This window comes from Spermophilus citellus (genome assembly GCF_964194105.1).
Source record: "Spermophilus citellus genome assembly, chromosome: 5".
Taxonomy (NCBI): domain Eukaryota; kingdom Metazoa; phylum Chordata; class Mammalia; order Rodentia; family Sciuridae; genus Spermophilus; species Spermophilus citellus.
Window position 1 is genome coordinate 47,457,530 of NC_138186.1, and position 18,356 is coordinate 47,475,885.

The following is an 18,356-nucleotide window of genomic DNA, read 5'->3' on the forward strand; positions in this document are numbered from 1 at the left end:
AGGGTAGGAACACAAAAGGAACTTGCACCTGACTGCCCTACCCTAATTGGTCAGCCAACCAATACAATTAGCCCCAGGAAATTCGCTGCCACACTTCAGTACCACCCTAATGGATCAGCTGACCCCCATACAATGAACTGCAGAGGAACTACTCTCCTGTCCCACCCTAAGATGAGGCCTATAAAATCCAGATATTTGCTTTAGCCCACCACCATTCCCCCCCACCCCCAGGAGGGAAAGGAGCCACCTACATTGTTCTACCCATTGACTAGGCTGCTGATCCCTGAGGTCTGCTTCTGTCCTCCCACCTGTCATTTGTGCTTACAATACAAATCAGACCACATGAATAGCTATATTAATAAATCTGGCAATATCAAAAGCATTTTCGTGTCACATTAATGGAGGGACACAGAGATGAAGGGCAGCAAGCACTCCTGTTGTGTTTGGAGAAAAACAAAAGGGAAAACATGTAGGTAGGGGCATGTTCAGGAGACATGGTGTAGTCTGGCTGAAGAACCTGTGTTGGTTTCTTGGCTGGGGGAATGGAGAGTACCAGGGCTTGGATAAATTCAACATCTTTCCTACCGGCCGCGCCTCCACCCCCAGCTTCCTGCCCAAAACACACCACAGAACCAGAATTCAAATTTGCATCATAAATTTTATTCCCGATGCGGGACAGATTTCTTCCATCCCCAAAATGAATCACAGGCTGCCCTGGTGAGTGTTAAGAAATTCTCCCACTATCTCCAGGGAATGAATGGAAAGACAAGTGCTGGGGACAGGAAAGGCTTTGCAGTTCCCCAACCTATTTATCTTTCCCTTCTCAACAGAGGATAGCTGCTCTTTGCTATTATTCCTCTCATCGTCTAAATCCCTTTAGAAAAAAAAAAAGCCATCACTTAAAAAAAAAAAAAAACAAAAACACCTCAAGTATTGGGGAGACATAAGGTTATGGGGTAACCAATAGAAAAGGCAGAGGAAAAGGAACAGTGGCAATCACTGCTTCTGCTGCAGGGCTTCCTTCCTTGCTGCATCCTGTAGCAACTGTGTATCCACTTCGTCTGCTGGCAACTGCACATAACGGACCACTGAGCCCCGGATAAAGCAGTTCTTCACTGATAACTAAACAAAGACACGTAAAAACACCCTTAAAAATGCCTCTAAACACCCAAAGACCTTTGCTTTGGAGGTATTTCCTCTTTTCCAACCCCAAACTCACCATGTGAGGATATTTCTCAGGGTCTGTAACACTGATGTCAGTTAGTTTGATGTTGAGATACTAATAAAGGAAGATGAACATCATTATTAACCCTAGGATTGACAAGTTGTAAGTACCCAACCCTTAGTTTTTCCTCTCACTTCCCAAGAACAAATTCTGAGCCTTGCTATTTCTCACCTGATCCACAGAATGGAGGGTTCCACAGATGCTGTCAAGGACAAAGAGGGAAAGAACTAAATTAATTTATACTGAAGTCAACATAGAGGTAATTTCAGAGATAGCATGCCAACATCGCTAAGGTCAAGGCCTTAAGCCAGAAAGGCAGAACAAAAAGGGCATTCCTAAGCCCTGGTATGGTAAAGATAGAGCTGCCAGAATGATTTATTTTAGACCCCACATCTTCTTTCCCTAAACCAACCCATTCTTTGTATGTGTGTGGTGCTGGGATTGAACCCATGGACTTGTACATGCAAGGCAAGCACTCTACCAATTGAGCTATATCCCCAGCCCCCCAACCCATTCTTAATAGCTACCATTAAACAGTAATTATGGGATAGAACTATATTTAATAATCTTTACAGCTATCTTTCCTAGATAGCTATCACCATCCAGGGACTCAGATATGTAACTTGCCCAAGTTTAGTACAAACAAACAGACATTAGTCCAAGTCTGTCTGATACCCAGAACCATTAGCTAGGGTCCCCCTGTATGTCCTGCCAGTACTGGGGACTGAGCCCAGAGTCATTTTGCCATCAAACTATACATTCTCAACCCTTTTAAAGAGACAGCTCTCACTAAGTTGCCCAGGCTGACCTGGAACTTGCTACCCTCCTATCAGAGAAAGCTGGAATTACAGGTATGTACCACTCTGCCCAGCCCATCAGCTGTTTTTAAACATATATTGCCCTAGAGCCTTTTTTTTTTTTTTCATTTTTAGAAAGGCAATTAAAGAGCAGTTATTCTTAGGAAAAAATTATTTAACACATCACACACACACTTTGTAGGTGTTTCCTCTTCTTTAACCAACACAGCGCTGGGGATAAAACATACAGCCTTGAGCAAGTTAGGCAAGCACTCACCAAGCCACACCCCCAGCCCATATTTTTTGTGTTGGAATCTGAGCCTCATATGTAGTAAAGGTATTATTATTGATGCAGGCACAAGCCATGACCTCTCCCTTCTCCAATCCTCAAGCCCCCTGAAAGGTTAATGAGGAATGTTATCAAAACATCAATATTGGGGCTGGGGTTGTAGCTCAATGGCAGAGTGCTTGCCTAGCATGTGTGAGGCACTGAGTTCAATTCTCAGCACCACATATAAATAAATAAAATAAAGGTCATTGACTATAAAAATATTTTTAAAAAATCAGTACTGGGCTGGAGGGGATGTAGCTCAGTGGGAGATCACTGAGCCTGACATCTGCAAAGCCCTGAGTTCAATCCCTAGAACCACAAAAAAAAAAAAAAAAAAAAAAAAAAGCAGTGCCATACACATTACCTACCTCCCAACTTCTTTTATACCTATCAATGACTTCATCGATATTTAAGTCTTACAACTTCAAATCTTATTAGTCTCACTTCTTTACATCCCATGAATCCCTATTTTTATGCTGACTTGAACAGTTTTTTAATTCCATTTCTAGTTTGACTTCTACAAACCAAAGTTTTATTACTTTGCAATTCAATCCAGGTCAGCCTTCCACCTGGCCACCCTGACCATAACTGTACTACATGTCATCACAAGATTTTAAGTGTCTTAAGAATTGTGATTCTGAAACACTCATGTGTATTTAAAGGTTTCATGAGCCTGAAACAAAAGAGAAAACACAGGATGAAGTAGTTGAAAGTGCATATGGTAAGCTACAGGTTAATAATTTTTCTAAGAATAACTGCTCTTTAATTGTCCTTCCTAATTTTTCTGGCATTAAAAAATAAAAACTTAAGCAAAGTGACTGTAACACATGGCAGATTTTTAGCCAGGTATGGTGGTGCTTGCCTGCATCCAGGCTACCTGAGAGGCTGAGGCAGGAGAATCACAAATCCATGTCTAGCCATGGTAACTTAGCAAGACCCCATCTCAAAACTGGAAAAAAAAAAATTTTTTTTTCATGATGTTGAGGATTGAACCAAGGCAAGGGCTCTACCACCAAGTTATATTCCCAGCTCTCAAAATAATTTGTTTTAGGGCTGGGGATATAGCTCAGTTGGTAGAGTACCTCCTCACATGCATAAGGCCCTGGGTTCAATATCCAGCACCAAAAATAAATAAATAAAGTGTTGCAGCCAAACACAATGGCACTCACCTATAATCCCAGTGACCTGAGAGGCCAGAGGGAAGAGGATCCCAAGTTCAAGGCAGTCTCAGCCACTCAAAGAGACCCTGTCTCAAAATTTTAAAAATACTACAAAAGAAAAGGGCTGAGGGTGCAGTGGTAATGAAACCCTGGGTTCAATCCCCAGTTTTCCAACCAAAAAAAGTGCCACGGATGGAGCTCAGTAGTAGAGCATTTGCCTAGCATGCACAAGGAAGGCCTTGGGTTTAATCCACAATAAGGGAGAAAAAATAGATATAATTGGATTTTGGTATTGGTTGTGTCACTCACTAGTTTTGATACTTCAAAATTTCTTAGCATATCTAAACTTGTTTCTTTATGTGTAAAACAGCAACAATGGTGTATGCACAGGGGTGTTGTGAGATTAAATGAATTAATGAACGTCAAGTATTCAGAGCAGTCCTTAGTGGACAGGAGGTCTTCAAATTTTAGCTATTTTTCTTTAAGCACTTGTATACCTGGCCTAAGCTAGGCATTAGGTACACAGGGGTGAGCTTAAACATGGTCCTGGCCCTGTAAGAACAGGCTATAAACAGAAAACATACTTCTATGAAATCAAAATTTGAGTCACATCCACTAAGAAAATACTCTGTGCTACAGGGTTCTAATGTGACTAGAATAACCAGGAAAAATCTTTCCAAAGACACAGTATTTAATCCAAGTCCTGAAAGATAATCAGGAGATAATAATAGAAGAGGGTAGGGGATGCAAAAGCAGTATATAGACAAAAGGAACTGTGTTGATCTCTGATTATCAATTATATTTTCTTTAACATAAGGGTGATCATGCCACATGCAAGTGCTTTCCTTATAATTTCATTCTTCTTTTTATTTATTTATTTATTTTTGGTTACCAGGGATTAAACCCAGGGACACTTAACCTCTGAGTCACATCCCCAGCCCTTTTAATATTTTGAGACAGGGCCTCGATAAATTGCTGAGGCTGGCTTTGAACTTGCAATCCTCCTGCCTCAACCTTAATTGTGTCTGGCCTTCTCATCTCATTCTTAAGGTATATGATATGGAAATACCACAATTTAACTAACTCCCTTTGTTCCCCTTTCTTTGTGTTACTGGGGTATTGAACCCAGGATCCCACAAGTGCTAGTCAAGAGCTTTCCACTGAGCTACATCCTCAGCCCTTTATTTTAGAGACTGGGTCTTATTAAGTTGTCAAGACATATTTATACATTATTTATGTAACTGATTCTCAGATTTCTGGAAGTTGAAACAAAAGAGTATTTAAGTTAATAATAAGGAAAAAAAAAGTCTGTTGCTTTTGGAAAAAAATGTAGAGACCTCAGAGACCTCCATTCTCTGACCTGTCTCACACTTTTTATTTATTTATTTGTTTTGGTAGTTGCAAATGGACAGAATGTCTTTGTTTAATTGGTTTATTTTTATGTGGTGCTAAGGATTGAACCCAGTACCTCACACATGCTAGGGAAGGGCTCTGTCACTGAGCTACAGCCCCAACCCTGTTTCACATCTTTAATAAGAACTAGATATTTCTTTATATTTTCCAATACATCATACAACTCCCCAGCTATTTTTTTTTTTTTTTTTGTCTCATGGATTGAACTCAAGGGCACTCAACACTGAGCCACATCCTCAGCCGTATTTTGTATTTTGGTTAGAGACAGGATTTCACTGAGTTGCCTAGCGCCTCCTGTTTTGTGAGGCTGGCTTTGAACTAGCGATCCTCCTGCCTCAGCCTCCTGAGCAGCTGGGATTACAGGCATGCGCCCGCGGTTTCCCCAGCTAGTCTTTAAGCTTAAGACACAAGTCATTCATTTCTTCGACATCTTTCCCATCTTGCCCAGCCCTCATATTTTCATGTATGTTCCACACCCGAAGCACACCCACCCTACACAGATTCGTTGAAACAGGTACCTACCTCAGATCATTCTTGAGTTCCACGACCACATCCTTGCCCACAAGGGACTTGAAAAAGGAGTAGAAGAGCTATCGGGCAAGAGGGGCAAAACCATCATATTGGAAGGGACATGATAGGGAGGAGTGTCCCCTGCCAGTATTTTCAAATACAGGTATTAGTGGCCCCATTGCATCTTTGGCAGTTTTCAAAAATTCAAATACTCGGTTGAAAGGGGTGAGAGGCTAGATCCCAAATAATTCTACACACCTCAATGAGTCCCTTATCTAAAGCCCCAGACACACTGCTCTGAATCCTTCGGTTCTCGGGCCCGCTCAGCCTGTTCTGAGGTCCCTACCCACTCCTTTCGGTAAACTGCAAAAGGTATACCACTGGCACTGTCCCGAAGTTTTATCTCCGGCGGGAAAGTGCTCCTTGAGGTTGTCCCCGCCAACTTTCGCTGGGATTCGTTGGGATTTTTCTCTCATAGGAAAAAAAAAACCATTTGCTCCCAGAAGTCTCCTCCGAGAACTTGAGGCACACGAACTAAGGATGGAGGGAAAAGCTCCGGGGCCTAATTCCAGCCCAGAGGGACAAATACTAAAGTCCCATCCCGCGCCCAACTGTCCTAAACACCCGCGCCCCCCGCAGGCGCTCCCTTGTGACGTCACGGTACCCACCATGGTGCCGGCGCCGCGCGCTGCCGGCCGTACTGAGAAGGAAAGGGCCGGGTGCCGCGGGCCGGAGGCCGGGCCAGAACCAGAGCGCGAGTCCGCGCGTGGGGCGGGGCGGATTCACGCAGGCGCAAGGGAAGCGCTGCGAAAGCTTGGAGTAGACCAAGAGAGCGCGGGGCTCTCGTGGCTCGGAGGGGAGAGGGTAAGGTATAGCCCAGCCGGACTGGAAGCCAGGAAAGAGGCGGGGCTTCCTCTCTTCCGACTTCCTCCCAGGGCGAGTCAGCACCTACTGCGCAGGCGCAGGCAAAGCGGCCGCCGGGGGTTAGGAATGTTTGGCTGCTGTCTTCCAAGGTTTTTTTTTTTTTTCCTGTCACTTTTGCGGGAAACAGCGTTATTTGCGCAAACCCTAAACACACTTTCTATTGAGAATTGTTAGGATGTTTTAAAAAATTCATCGCTTTGTGCTAAGTGAAATTTAAAATGATTCCCCCAAGATCAGGGGAGTCTTTTTATCAAAAAAAAGTTCCCAGTAAATAGATTTCTCCTAGTCCTAGTTACTGGTTTTTATTCTTTTGTTCTTTTTGTTTGTTTTAGGTGCTGGGGATTGAATCCAGGGCCATAGGTGTGCTAAGCTTGTGCTCTACACTGGCTTACACCCCTAGCCTCAGTCTCCATATGTACATACTTTTGCCAAGGGCTGTTCTATAAAGGATTAGAATTAAACAGACTGTGGCTCCAGGGTGGCAATAATCCACTGTAATGTTTCACTTCCAGACACAAATGCAATTAAATATGTAATATGATAGCTGATAATATTTTTTCATGGAATAAGACTATAAATTTTCCATTTCTCATCTTGCATAAATGTAAATTTGTCAGGAGTTTGTTGAAATCGTTTCTGCATGTAAAGGACATAATGGATTCTGTGAGTTGAGCCCAGCCACAAATACTGGATCTCCTGGACCCCACCTATAATGAATGGGGACATCAAACAGGGTTTGCACCCTCACCCCCAGCTGAATCCTAAACCTGCATGTAACTGGTTATGAGAAGTAACCATAGTAAACAACTGCTCCATTTAAGCTAAAGGTACCTGAGGATTGAAACATATTTTTTGTTTGAAACAATGAGCTCATGAAAATCCAAATACTTTGCCCTTACCAGTTTAATCGTTCACAGTGAGCTCACAATCAGAGAACATATGTTCTCTATGAACTCTCCTGTTCTTTGCTTTTCAAGTTATACTCATAGCCTAAAGATACCAGAAGTAATTTCCTTTGGGAACAAATTTACTGACAATCATCCACACAGGAAGGAGAAAGCTGGGGTGGCTGGAAATAAATAACAGATAATCATATCCATCAAATGGTTCAAAGAGGGGCCAGTTTTCCTAATAGTCCATTTCAGAGTTACAGACAAGACAGAGTATGAAAAGATGATGAATGAGATGCCTCCATTAGAATCCCAAAGTAATGTTAACTTAGGTTCAGTTCCAGTCAAGAATCATAATTGGTGTTTGAAAATGAAGAGAATAAAATTCACCTATAGGCACCCTAGAGCCCTCCCGTTCCAGAAAAGATTAATCTACTTCTTCAATGGTAGGGCCAGTGGCAGGCCTTCCAGGTGTATATCCGGTTCCACAGGTAGGCCCAGTGCATCCTCCCTGGTAGAGCTTTGTGATGATGGGGTTACACACCTGCTCCAATTCCTTTCTCTTATGATCATACTCATCTTTCTCAGCGAGTTGATTGGCCTCCAACCAGGAAAGGACTTCATTGCATTTACTCAAAATTTTCTTTTTATCAGATTCACTAATCTTGTCCTTCAAACCTTCATCACTCACAGCACTCTTCATGTTAAAAGCATAGGATTCTAGAGCATTTTTGGCAGCAATTTTCTCCCTCTGCATCTCATCTTCAGCTTTATATTTCTCTGCATCCAAAACCATGCGCTCGATCTCCTCCTTGCTCAGGCGGCCCTTGTCATTGGTGATGGTGATCTTATTGGCCTTGCCCGTGCTCTTGTCCATGGCTGTGACATTAAGAATTCCATTGGCATCAATGTCAAAGGTCACCTCAATCTGAGGAACTCCCCTGGGTGCAGGAGGTATTCCAGTCAGGTCAAAGCGCCCCAGTAGGTTGTTGTCACGTGTCATAGCCCGTTCACCCTCATATACCTGGATCAGCACCCCAGGTTGGTTATCTGAATATGTGGTGAAGATCTGTGTCTGCTTAGTGGGGATGGTGGAATTACGTTTAATCAGCACAGTCATCACACCCCCAGCTGTCTCTAACCCTAGAGACAGAGGGGCCACATCCAACAAAAGCAGATCCTGTACCTTTTCAGATTTGTCACCCATCAAAATGGCTGCCTGTACTGCAGCCCCATAGGCTACTGCCTCATCAGGATTGATGCTCTTGTTGAGATCACGTCCATTAAAATAGTCCTGAAGCAGTTTCTGCACCTTAGGGATGCGAGTGGAGCCCCCTACTAAAACAATGTCATGGATTTTAGCCTTATCCATCTTGGCATCTCGAAGAGCTTTTTCCACAGGTTCCAGGGTACCCCTAAACAGGTCTGCACACAGCTCTTCAAACCGGGCTCTGGTGATAGATGTGTAGAAGTCAATGCCTTCATAAAGTGAATCAATTTCCAGATTGGCTTGGGTGCTGGATGATAGGGTCCTCTTGGCTCGCTCACAGGCGGTACGCAAACGCCTCACGGCTCGCTTGTTCTGGCTGATGTCTTTCTTGTGTTTCCTTTTGAACTCCTCTACAAAGTGGTTCACAAGCCTGTTGTCGAAGTCCTCTCCACCTAGGTGGGTGTCCCCAGCTGTAGCCTTTACTTCAAAAATCCCATCATCTATGGTCAGGATGGACACATCAAATGTGCCTCCACCCAAATCAAAGATGAGTACATGTCGCTCTCCCTGACCTGCCTTATCTAAGCCATACGCAATGGCAGCAGCTGTGGGTTCATTGATGATTCTTAGCACATTGAGTCCTGCAATCACACCTGCATCCTTGGTGGCCTGGCGTTGAGAGTCATTGAAATAGGCTGGTACAGTGATCACAGCATTGGTGATCAGGTGGCCTAAAAAAGCCTCTGCAGTTTCCTTCATCTTAGTCAATACCATTGAAGAAATTTCTTCAGGGTAGAAAGCTTTTTTCTCCCCTTTATAGGACACAAGCACCTTGGGCTTACCTCCTTCATTGATCACTTGAAAAGGCCAAAGTTTCATATCTGACTGCACAACAGGATCATTAAATTTCCTGCCAATCAGACGTTTGGCATCAAAGACAGTGTTCTGAGGATTCATGGCTACCTGGTTTTTGGCTGCATCCCCAATAAGCCGTTCTGTATCCGTGAAGGCCACATAGCTGGGGGTGGTGCGGTTGCCCTGGTCATTGGCAATGATCTCCACCTTGCCGTGCTGGAACACCCCTACACAAGAATAGGTGGTACCCAAGTCGATGCCTATGGCTGTTCCCTTAGCAGCAGCCATGGTTTTCCGAGGCCTGTGGAAGAGAATGAGATACTGTTTTGGCAGAGTTCTATTTATTTATTTAGAGTAACAAATGATCATTCAGTTTTCTAAAAAAACACAACTATGAGAATAAACCTAGCCAAGACTCATGAGCCCTTGAAATACAGATAGAAGCCCTGGACACAGCCTGCAAAATGTTTTTCTTCATAACACACATTTCTAGGGTTTCATGTTTTGTCACTTCTTACAGGGGAAAGAAAACCAACTAAAGGGCCAGGTTTGTGGCTCAGTGGTAGAGTGCTTGCCCCTAGCATGTGTGAGGCACTGGGTTCAATCCCTGGTACCATATAAATAAACAAACAAACAAATAAATAAATGTATTATGTCCATCTACAATTAAGAAAAAATATTTTTAAAAAAGAAAGAAAAACCAATTAGAAACTGCTGGGCATGGTGGCACACATCTCTAGTCCAGCTGAGACAGGAGGACTACAAGTTCAAGACCAGCTTCAGTAATTTTGTGAGACCCTGTCTCAAAAAAATAAAAAGGAGTTGGGTGTTGTGGTGCATGCCTGTAATCCCCACAGCTCAGCTCTGGAGGCTGAGGCAGGAAGATCAAGAGTTCAAAGCAAAAGCAAGGCACTAAGTAATTCAGTGAGACCCTGTCTCTAACTAAAATATAAAATAGGGCTGGAGATGTGGCTCAGTGGCTGAGTGTACCTGAGTTCAATCCCTGGTACCCAAAAATATAAAATAAAAAGGACTAGGGATATGACTCAGTGGTTAAATGTCTATAGGTTTAATCCCCATTACCAAAACAAAACAACAATAAAAAACTAGTCAACTGGCAAAACAACACAGGGGACATGCACAGTTAACCACCTTCCTACTGCCAAATTTGTTCCTTATTCAATCTGAACACTGTCCATCAGACAAGGTTGCAATCTTGAAATCAGTGATGATCTTGGCCTATATTCATTTTGAAGCTATATCATATGTTAACAGGAATCCATTTTATCATCATCAATTAAATGTAGCTTTCAAAAGGTGTCAGGCATATTCTTAGGAATCATCCTGCCATGGTCCTTGCTTTCAGGTTCTGAATGGGATGCTGGCACAGCTTCTTTTGCTGAACCATGGGGAACCCATGAATTGTTCCTTCTATCTGTGGCCTGAAGATACAGTTTAATTTTGGATCCATCACCTGAGAAACAGTCTTCTCAATTCTTGCTTCTAACATCCCTAAATGAACCACATTCTGCTTCAGGCAATTTCAAAACTGGTTCATTGTAGGATTCCAGTCCTGCCTATCCAGTTGTGTTGACACTAAATTATACACTTTATGCTTCAGTTTTTTTTAAGTATTTTTAGTTGTAGATGGACACAATATATTGGTGCGGAGAATCAAACTCAGTGCCTCACACATGCTAGGCAAGCACTCTACCACTGAGCCACAACCCCAGCCCTATGCCTCAGGTTTTTGTTAAGATAATTTAGAGTCCTATCAGGTAATTCTGGGGAAGCTGTCCATAAGACCCCGGTTCTTGGAGGGCTGGGCATTGTGGCACATGCCTGTAATCCCAGTGGCTCAGGAGGCTGAGGCAGGAGTTCAAATCAGATTGAAAGTTCAAAGCCAGCCTCAGCAACCTCAACCCAGTGAGACCCTGTCTCTAAATAAAATGCAAACCAGGGCTGCGGATGTAGCTCGGTGGTGGAATACCCCTGAGTTCAATCCCCAGTACCAAAAAAAAAAAAAAAAAAGAAGAAGAAGATGATCCCAGTTCTTGGGCTGCTACATGAGGACAGCCATGAAACCCTACTGGGTCACCAGTAGGCAGTGAGGCCAGGCTGGTTCATGTAACCCCCATACCTGAAGGTGGCCCTCACTGTTGCTGAAGGCTGGAGAGGGGTCTGCCCTACTTCCCTCAACCATGGGTATATGATTTCTTCTCCAAATGAGGGCCCAGGTTGTGCAGAAGTGGCAGAGGACACAAAAGCAGGTGGCAGTGGTGATAGTGGTGAGAGTGTGTGGAGGTGGAAGTTTCTGAGGCAGAGTGGTGTATTTTTTAATTTGGGGGGTAAAATATACATAAAACATAGCATCTTTTTTTTTTTTTCCTGGTACCAGGGATTGAACCCGGGGCACTTAACCACTGAGCCACATTCCCAGCCTTTTTTTATATTTTATTTAGAGACAGGGTTTTGCTGAGCTGCTTAGGGCATTGCTAAGTTGCTGAGGCTGGCTTTGAACTCGAGATCCTCCTTCCTCAGCCTCCCTATCTGCTGGGATTACAGATGTGTACCACTGTGCCTGGCTCATCTTCACAATTTTTAAGGGTAGCATTCACTAGTAAGGTTTTTTTTGTTTTGTTTTGTTTTTTTTTTTGGTACTGAGGGATTGAATTCAAGGGAATACAACCACTGAACCACATCCCCAGCCCTATTTTGTATTTTATTTAGAAACAGGGTTCTCACTGAGTTACTTAGTGCCTCACCTTTGCTGAGGCTGGCTTTGGTCCTGCCTAGCCTCCAGAGCCCAGCCACTGGGATTACAGGCATGTGTTCACTAGTAAGTGTAATCGCAGTGGTGTCCAACCAATCTTCAGAACTCTATAATCTTGCAAAACTGAAACTCTACACTCATTAAACAGCTTCCTTTCCACACCAGACCCCACCCCACCCCCTTCTAACAATCCCTATTCTTCTGTCTGAATTTTGACTACTTTTAATACTTCCTAAGTGGAATTATACAGCATTTATCCTTTAGTGGTTTGGCTTGTTTAATTTTGCAGGTCAGGGCTGGGGATGTGGCTCAAGCGGTGGCGCGCTCGCCTGGAATGCATGAGGCCCAGGTTCGATCCTCAGCACCACATACAAACAAAGATGTTGTGCCCGCCGATAACTAAAAATAAATAAATAAATATTAAAATTCTCTACCTCTCTCTCTCTTTAAAAAAAAATTTTGCAGGTCATCTTCATCTGTTATGTGCTACATTTCAAAATTTCCTTCTTTTCTAAGGCTGAATAATATCTATTAGGTGTATATACCATCTTTTATTTACCCATGCGTTGCTACATACATGGATACTTTCATTGCTTACACCTTTCAATTATTGTGAATAACACTGTTATGAAAGTAGGTATACCAATATATTGATGTCTTGTTTTCAAGATAAAAGAGCTTATTGGACATGGTAGGAAAAAAGTAGCTGAGAAGCTACTCAAAAGAGCTGAGAGGGAAGTGGGTGTATATTCTCAGTTTTTCACAGGATCTGATTCAATTGTCTTTTTCCTGTGTCTGAGATCATTTTATTGGGATCACACCTGTCTCCTGTTCTCCTATTAATTAATGTGCTGGACTCAGCACATTAACCACCATTCTTGGAATTTACTACTTTCCTTGCTCTATTAGAAATTCATGGAGAGTGACTTGGGACACCCTGAAGATGGCTGCTTGGAACCCAATAAAGCCTTTATAAGATTTCTCAGAGAAGCGAGGGAGATCCAGGCAATTTCTTTATCCTTCTCTCGAAATATAACCCCTGTTTTCTGGAGCCAATAGCATAACCAGAAAGGGCTTGGAGTCTTACTTCCATCACTGCCACCCTCCACCCCGCCCCACTCTTCTAGAGCACATCCAAACCTTTTTCTACCAGCTCTCGCCGATCCGTTACTCTAGCGTTCCTGAAGAGATCCTCTTTCCCTTGTCTGACAACGCCCCCACGCCTCAGTCTTACTGAGACTTTCCAACACTTTTGTCAAACAAGGATCCACTGGCCTTACACATCCCTACCACTTTCCAACCAGAGCCCTCCAGGATCACCTGCTGTCTCGCCGCCTACGCTCCAGTTTGGAAATGTCCGGATGTGGAGTCCCTCCAAGTGGGAGCTCCCTTAATATGCAACTTGATCAGCCGGCGTCCCCCCACCCCCCACCCCGCCCTGCCCTGTAACTTTGAGCCAGCTCGGTGCAGTTACCCAGATTCCTAAACTAGCCCATGAGGTCAGAGGCAGCATCGCCATTGTAACGCTACTGGAAAGGGCAGCGTCATCAGACACGCCCTCCAAACCTGGCTGTGTCAACATACAAGTCCCCACCAACAACTCATCTCCACCACCTAAACTCTTCAGATTGCGACAGCCAAGAAGTCCATACAATTAGTCAACAGTTCTACAACGACAAGCCTAAAGCTGATCTTCCCCCTCAAAGGAGGGCAGCTGCCGGCAATACGAAGGCACAGCTGATCCAACTGATGGGGACCTTAATTCTAACACTGCTTGTTTACACAATTGCTTTTCTTTTCAAAACCTAAAGCTTCCCGCCCAACTCGAGGATATTTCATTCATGTAGTTAAAAAATTATGTAAAAAGTAAAAGCTTGGGGGGGGGGGGGGTTGAAGTTGTGGCTCAGAGGTAGAGGGCTCGCCCACCATGCGTGAGGTACCGGGTTGGAACCTCAGCACCACATAAAATAAGACAGATATTGTGTCCACCTATAACTAAAAAATAAATGTTTTTATTTTTTTATTTTTTAAAGGTAAAAGCTCTATTACAGCATTTCCTTTCCATTTTAAACCCAAGATGGGAACAAGGACCCGGGAGGACAAACATTCCTCAGGCAGCACAGGCGATCTGGCCCAATCAGTCCTTTCCGTCCACCATTACCCCCCCTCCCCCAAACCTCTGCGAATTTCTGTGTCCCGCTGACAGGCTTTATTCCTTCCTTAAACACCCAGAACTCGTCTGATACCCACCAGCGACTCACCGCCCTACAACCCAAGCCTAAAGCTGGCCCTTGCGGTCATTTCACACTAAGGGGTTGGCCACCAGCAAAGCCATGGAAACGGAGGCGACAACAACCTCCCTCTTCCCTCCGCACTCGCCCTCCCCTCCGGGCTCCCGATCCCCTCCAGTGAACCCCAGAAGCGTCTGGAGAGTTCTGGGGAGGGGCGGCACCCTCGCCTCTGATTGGTCCTGGGAGGACAGGGGCAGAACGCCAGGAGAAACCCCTGGAACATTCCGGTCCCGACAGCCTCATCTGGCACAGCGATTGGCCAAGGAGGGAGCAGGCGGGGCTCCATGGCAACATATAAAGCCCCAGCGGGCGGCAGGCTGAGGAACGGCGAGCCTCAGCAGCAGCTGGCACAGGCGGCTTTTCAGCTTTCCGTGAGCTCACACCCGAGCAATCGGCTTTCGACTTTCATCCAGGACCGAGCTTTTCTTCGCGGGTCGCGTCCCCCCACCGCAGCCAGAAGCTCAGCTTAGATCCCAGAGAGCGGGGCACCGACATGGCCAAAGCCACGGCGATCGGCATCGACCTGGGCACCACCTACTCTTGCGTGGGGGTGTTCCAGCACGGCAAGGTGGAGATCATCGCCAACGACCAGGGCAACCGCACCACCCCCAGCTACGTGGCCTTCACGGACACCGAGCGGCTCATCGGCGATGCGGCCAAGAACCAGGTGGCGCTGAACCCGCAGAACACGGTGTTCGACGCGAAGCGGCTGATCGGCCGCAAGTTCGGCGACCCGGTGGTGCAGTCGGACATGAAGCACTGGCCCTTCCAGGTGATCAACGACGGCGACAAGCCCAAGGTGCAGGTGAGCTACAAGGGCGAGAGCAAAGCGTTCTACCCGGAGGAGATCTCTTCCATGGTGCTGACCAAGATGAAGGAGATCGCCGAGGCGTACCTGGGCTACCCTGTGACCAACGCGGTGATCACCGTGCCGGCCTACTTCAACGACTCGCAGCGCCAGGCCACCAAGGACGCGGGCGTGATCGCCGGGCTCAACGTGCTGAGGATCATCAACGAGCCCACGGCGGCCGCCATCGCCTACGGCCTGGACCGCACCGGCAAGGGGGAGCGCAACGTGCTCATCTTTGACCTGGGCGGGGGCACCTTCGACGTGTCCATCCTGACGATCGACGACGGCATCTTCGAGGTGAAGGCCACTGCCGGCGACACGCACCTGGGCGGGGAGGACTTCGACAACCGGCTGGTGAACCACTTCGTGGAGGAGTTCAAGAGGAAACACAAGAAGGACATCAGCCAGAACAAGCGAGCTGTGAGGCGGCTGCGCACCGCCTGCGAGAGGGCCAAGAGGACCCTGTCGTCCAGCACGCAGGCCAGCCTGGAGATCGACTCCCTGTTCGAGGGCATCGACTTCTACACGTCCATCACCAGGGCGAGGTTCGAGGAGCTGTGCTCCGACCTGTTCCGTGGCACCCTGGAGCCGGTGGAGAAGGCCCTGCGCGACGCCAAGCTGGACAAGGCGCAGATCCACGACCTGGTGCTGGTGGGCGGCTCCACCCGCATCCCCAAGGTGCAGAAGCTGCTGCAAGACTTCTTCAACGGCCGCGACCTCAATAAGAGCATCAACCCTGATGAGGCGGTGGCCTACGGGGCGGCGGTGCAGGCCGCCATCCTGATGGGGGACAAGTCAGAGAACGTGCAGGACCTGCTGCTGCTGGACGTGGCGCCCCTGTCGCTGGGGCTGGAGACGGCCGGGGGCGTGATGACCGCCCTGATCAAGCGCAACTCCACCATCCCCACCAAGCAGACGCAGATCTTCACCACGTACTCGGACAACCAGCCCGGGGTGTTGATCCAGGTGTATGAGGGCGAGCGGGCCATGACGCGAGACAACAACCTGCTGGGGCGCTTCGAGCTGAGCGGCATCCCCCCTGCCCCCAGGGGCGTGCCCCAGATCGAGGTGACCTTTGACATCGACGCCAACGGCATCCTGAACGTCACGGCCACCGACAAGAGCACCGGCAAGGCCAACAAGATCACCATCACCAATGACAAGGGCCGCCTGAGCAAGGAGGAGATCGAGCGCATGGTGCAGGAGGCAGAGAAGTACAAGGCCGAGGACGAGGTGCAGCGCGAGAGGGTGTCTGCCAAGAACGCCCTGGAGTCCTATGCCTTCAACATGAAGAGCGCCGTGGAGGACGAGGGGCTCAAGGGCAAGATCAGCGAGGCCGACAAGAAGAAGGTGCTGGACAAGTGCCAGGAGGTCCTTTCCTGGCTGGACGCCAACACCCTGGCCGAGAAGGATGAATTTGAGCACAAGAGGAAGGAGCTGGAGCAGGTGTGTAACCCCATCATCAGTGGACTGTACCAGGGTGCGGGTGGCCCCGGGGCTGGAGGCTTTGGAGCTCAGGCCCCCAAAGGGGGCTCTGGATCGGGCCCCACCATCGAGGAGGTGGATTAGAGGTCTTTCCTTCTTCCCTCCCTCCATGTTTTTCCTGTCGTTGAGACCCACTGTTGGGACTCCAGGGCTTTGCTGTTTGCCCTCTGTTATTATCCAACTTCAGTTTTCTGCTGCTGACTTTTTTCTAAAGTGACTGTTGTATCTGGATGGTAACTGTAGCTGAATGTCACTATATTTTTGTGGTGTAAGCCATGTGTTCTTTAGGTTTAATGTAAGTTAGCTCTGTGAGGATGTCTTTCCTCTTCTCCTTGTTTTCTAACATAAATCAACACTCTTATCCGATGTATGATTTTTTGTGTTTGCAAGAAGACAAAGGCTCATTTTATTTTTCAAATGATGAAAAATTGAAATCGCCAGTAGAACTGCCAGGTTTTGGCTGGCCCTGGAATTGTTGTCTTTGGGCCTCTTGTCCCCAAGGGGTTTCTGTCTGGCTCCTCCATTCAGGAGGAAGGTTAAAGACCCTTCCTTCCATAGGCCATGTTTGTATTGTAGATGGTTGAGCATCAAGACTTTACTTTTTCTTGTATCTTTTGTTTGTAAACTATATATTTTGTTGAACTTGATGTTTCTCTGTTTTTTAAATATAGAGATGAATTTATACTGTCACTTTGTCCATTTTCTTTTTTATGTACTCATACTGAACTCAAACCAATTTTTTATTGGTTACTTAAAAATAAATAAACACATAATTTTACTGGTGTCTGTCTTCCTTTTCTTATTTTTTGAGGTCAGAAGGTATATGCATATGTTGTTTTCTTACAGTTCTATATTTATGGCAACAGAAATCAGGGTATGTGGTCTGCAAACTTTAAGAATTGACAGCAGGTGAGAGTACAAGCTCTGGCTCCTGAATTAAATGCTCAAGTGCCTTAACTACCCTCATCCCTGGCTGTCATCTTTTTTTTTTTTTTTTAGAGAGAGAGAGAATTTTTTAATATTTATTTTTTAGTTCTTGGCAGACACAACATCTTCGTTGGTATGTAGTGCTGAGGATCGAACCCTGGCCGCACGCATGCCAGGCAAGCACGCTATCGCTTGAGCCACATCCCCAGCCCCCTGGCTGTCATCTTTTAAAGTGGGATTTTTGATGCTTTGGTCTAAAGTTATTTTTTAATGGATGCCAAAATAGTTGTCATTTAACTACCCCAGATAGCACATTAGGGAGATGTCACCTGAGAACATATGCCTCAGTAGCAGAAAGACCTCAACATTTGAGTGCTGTAATGTAGTGCAGACACTACACTGGGACCTGGGGCCTTTTGTGTGTTACTTTATTCTCACTTTACCACACTTCCTTAGGTATTGCTGACATTCACAGGTGGACTTGTGGGGAGACTAATAAGTTACTAACAACTATAGTTGCTTAAATGGAAGGGGAAAAAAATCATTGGTTCAGCAAAGATGTTCAACCTGGTTTCTAATTCAGAAGTTTTTGCCATACCATTGCAAGTCCACCACCAGATTTTGTTTATGCATGTCTAGTTTGAGCTTCTATTTCTACCTTAGGTTTTTTGTTTGTTTTTTGTCCTGGGAATTAAATTTTGGGGGCACTCCACTA

General features: G+C 45.8%; 3 protein-coding genes across 4 annotated transcripts; 1 reads left to right on the forward strand and 2 right to left on the reverse strand.

Annotated features, from left to right (window-relative positions):
* Positions 1 to 638: 638 nt before the first annotated feature.
* On the reverse strand, positions 639 to 6,339 carry LSM2 (LSM2 homolog, U6 small nuclear RNA and mRNA degradation associated). Its single transcript, XM_081294231.1, has 5 exons — positions 6,105 to 6,339; positions 5,449 to 5,516; positions 1,397 to 1,427; positions 1,220 to 1,279; positions 639 to 1,122 (listed from the first exon to the last, which is right to left on the reverse strand). Exons 1-5 carry the CDS (start codon positions 6,105 to 6,107, stop codon positions 997 to 999), a joined length of 288 nt encoding a protein of 95 aa, XP_081150357.1. The 5' UTR covers positions 6,108 to 6,339; the 3' UTR covers positions 639 to 996.
* Positions 6,340 to 6,859: 520 nt separating this feature from the next.
* HSPA1L (heat shock protein family A (Hsp70) member 1 like) lies at positions 6,860 to 13,544 on the reverse strand. Of its 2 annotated transcripts, none has more exons than XM_081294133.1 (2): positions 12,081 to 12,228; positions 6,860 to 9,616 (listed from the first exon to the last, which is right to left on the reverse strand). In XM_081294133.1, the coding sequence occupies exon 2, from the start codon at positions 9,601 to 9,603 to the stop codon at positions 7,678 to 7,680; it is 1,926 nt and encodes a 641-aa protein (XP_081150259.1). In that variant the 5' UTR covers positions 9,604 to 9,616; positions 12,081 to 12,228; the 3' UTR covers positions 6,860 to 7,677. The 2 variants fall into 2 exon arrangements, with proteins under 2 accessions (XP_081150259.1, XP_081150258.1); XM_081294132.1 differs by lacking the exon at positions 12,081 to 12,228 and adding an exon at positions 13,409 to 13,544 and having other exon boundaries at positions 6,861 to 9,616.
* Positions 13,545 to 14,762: 1,218 nt separating this feature from the next.
* Positions 14,763 to 17,496, forward strand: HSPA1A (heat shock protein family A (Hsp70) member 1A). Its single transcript, XM_081294134.1, has one exon. The coding sequence runs from the start codon at positions 14,873 to 14,875 to the stop codon at positions 16,796 to 16,798; it is 1,926 nt and encodes a 641-aa protein (XP_081150260.1). The 5' UTR covers positions 14,763 to 14,872; the 3' UTR covers positions 16,799 to 17,496.
* The last annotated feature ends 860 nt before the right edge of the window (positions 17,497 to 18,356 follow it).

Bases quoted from the DNA above. Each gene is read 5' to 3' on its own strand.
- HSPA1L (XM_081294133.1), bottom strand. From the start codon at position 9,603: ATGGCTGCTGCTAAGGGAACAGCCATAGGCATCGACTTGGGTACCACC.
- LSM2 (XM_081294231.1), bottom strand. The intron at 1,280-1,396 runs GTGAGAAATAGC...TTCCTTTATTAG, and splicing joins CCCTCCATTCTGTGGATCAG to TATCTCAACATCAAACTAAC. The intron at 1,123-1,219 runs GTGAGTTTGGGG...GTCTTTGTTTAG, and splicing joins CTGAGAAATATCCTCACATG to TTATCAGTGAAGAACTGCTT.
- HSPA1A (XM_081294134.1), top strand. From the start codon at position 14,873: ATGGCCAAAGCCACGGCGATCGGCATCGACCTGGGCACCACCTACTCT.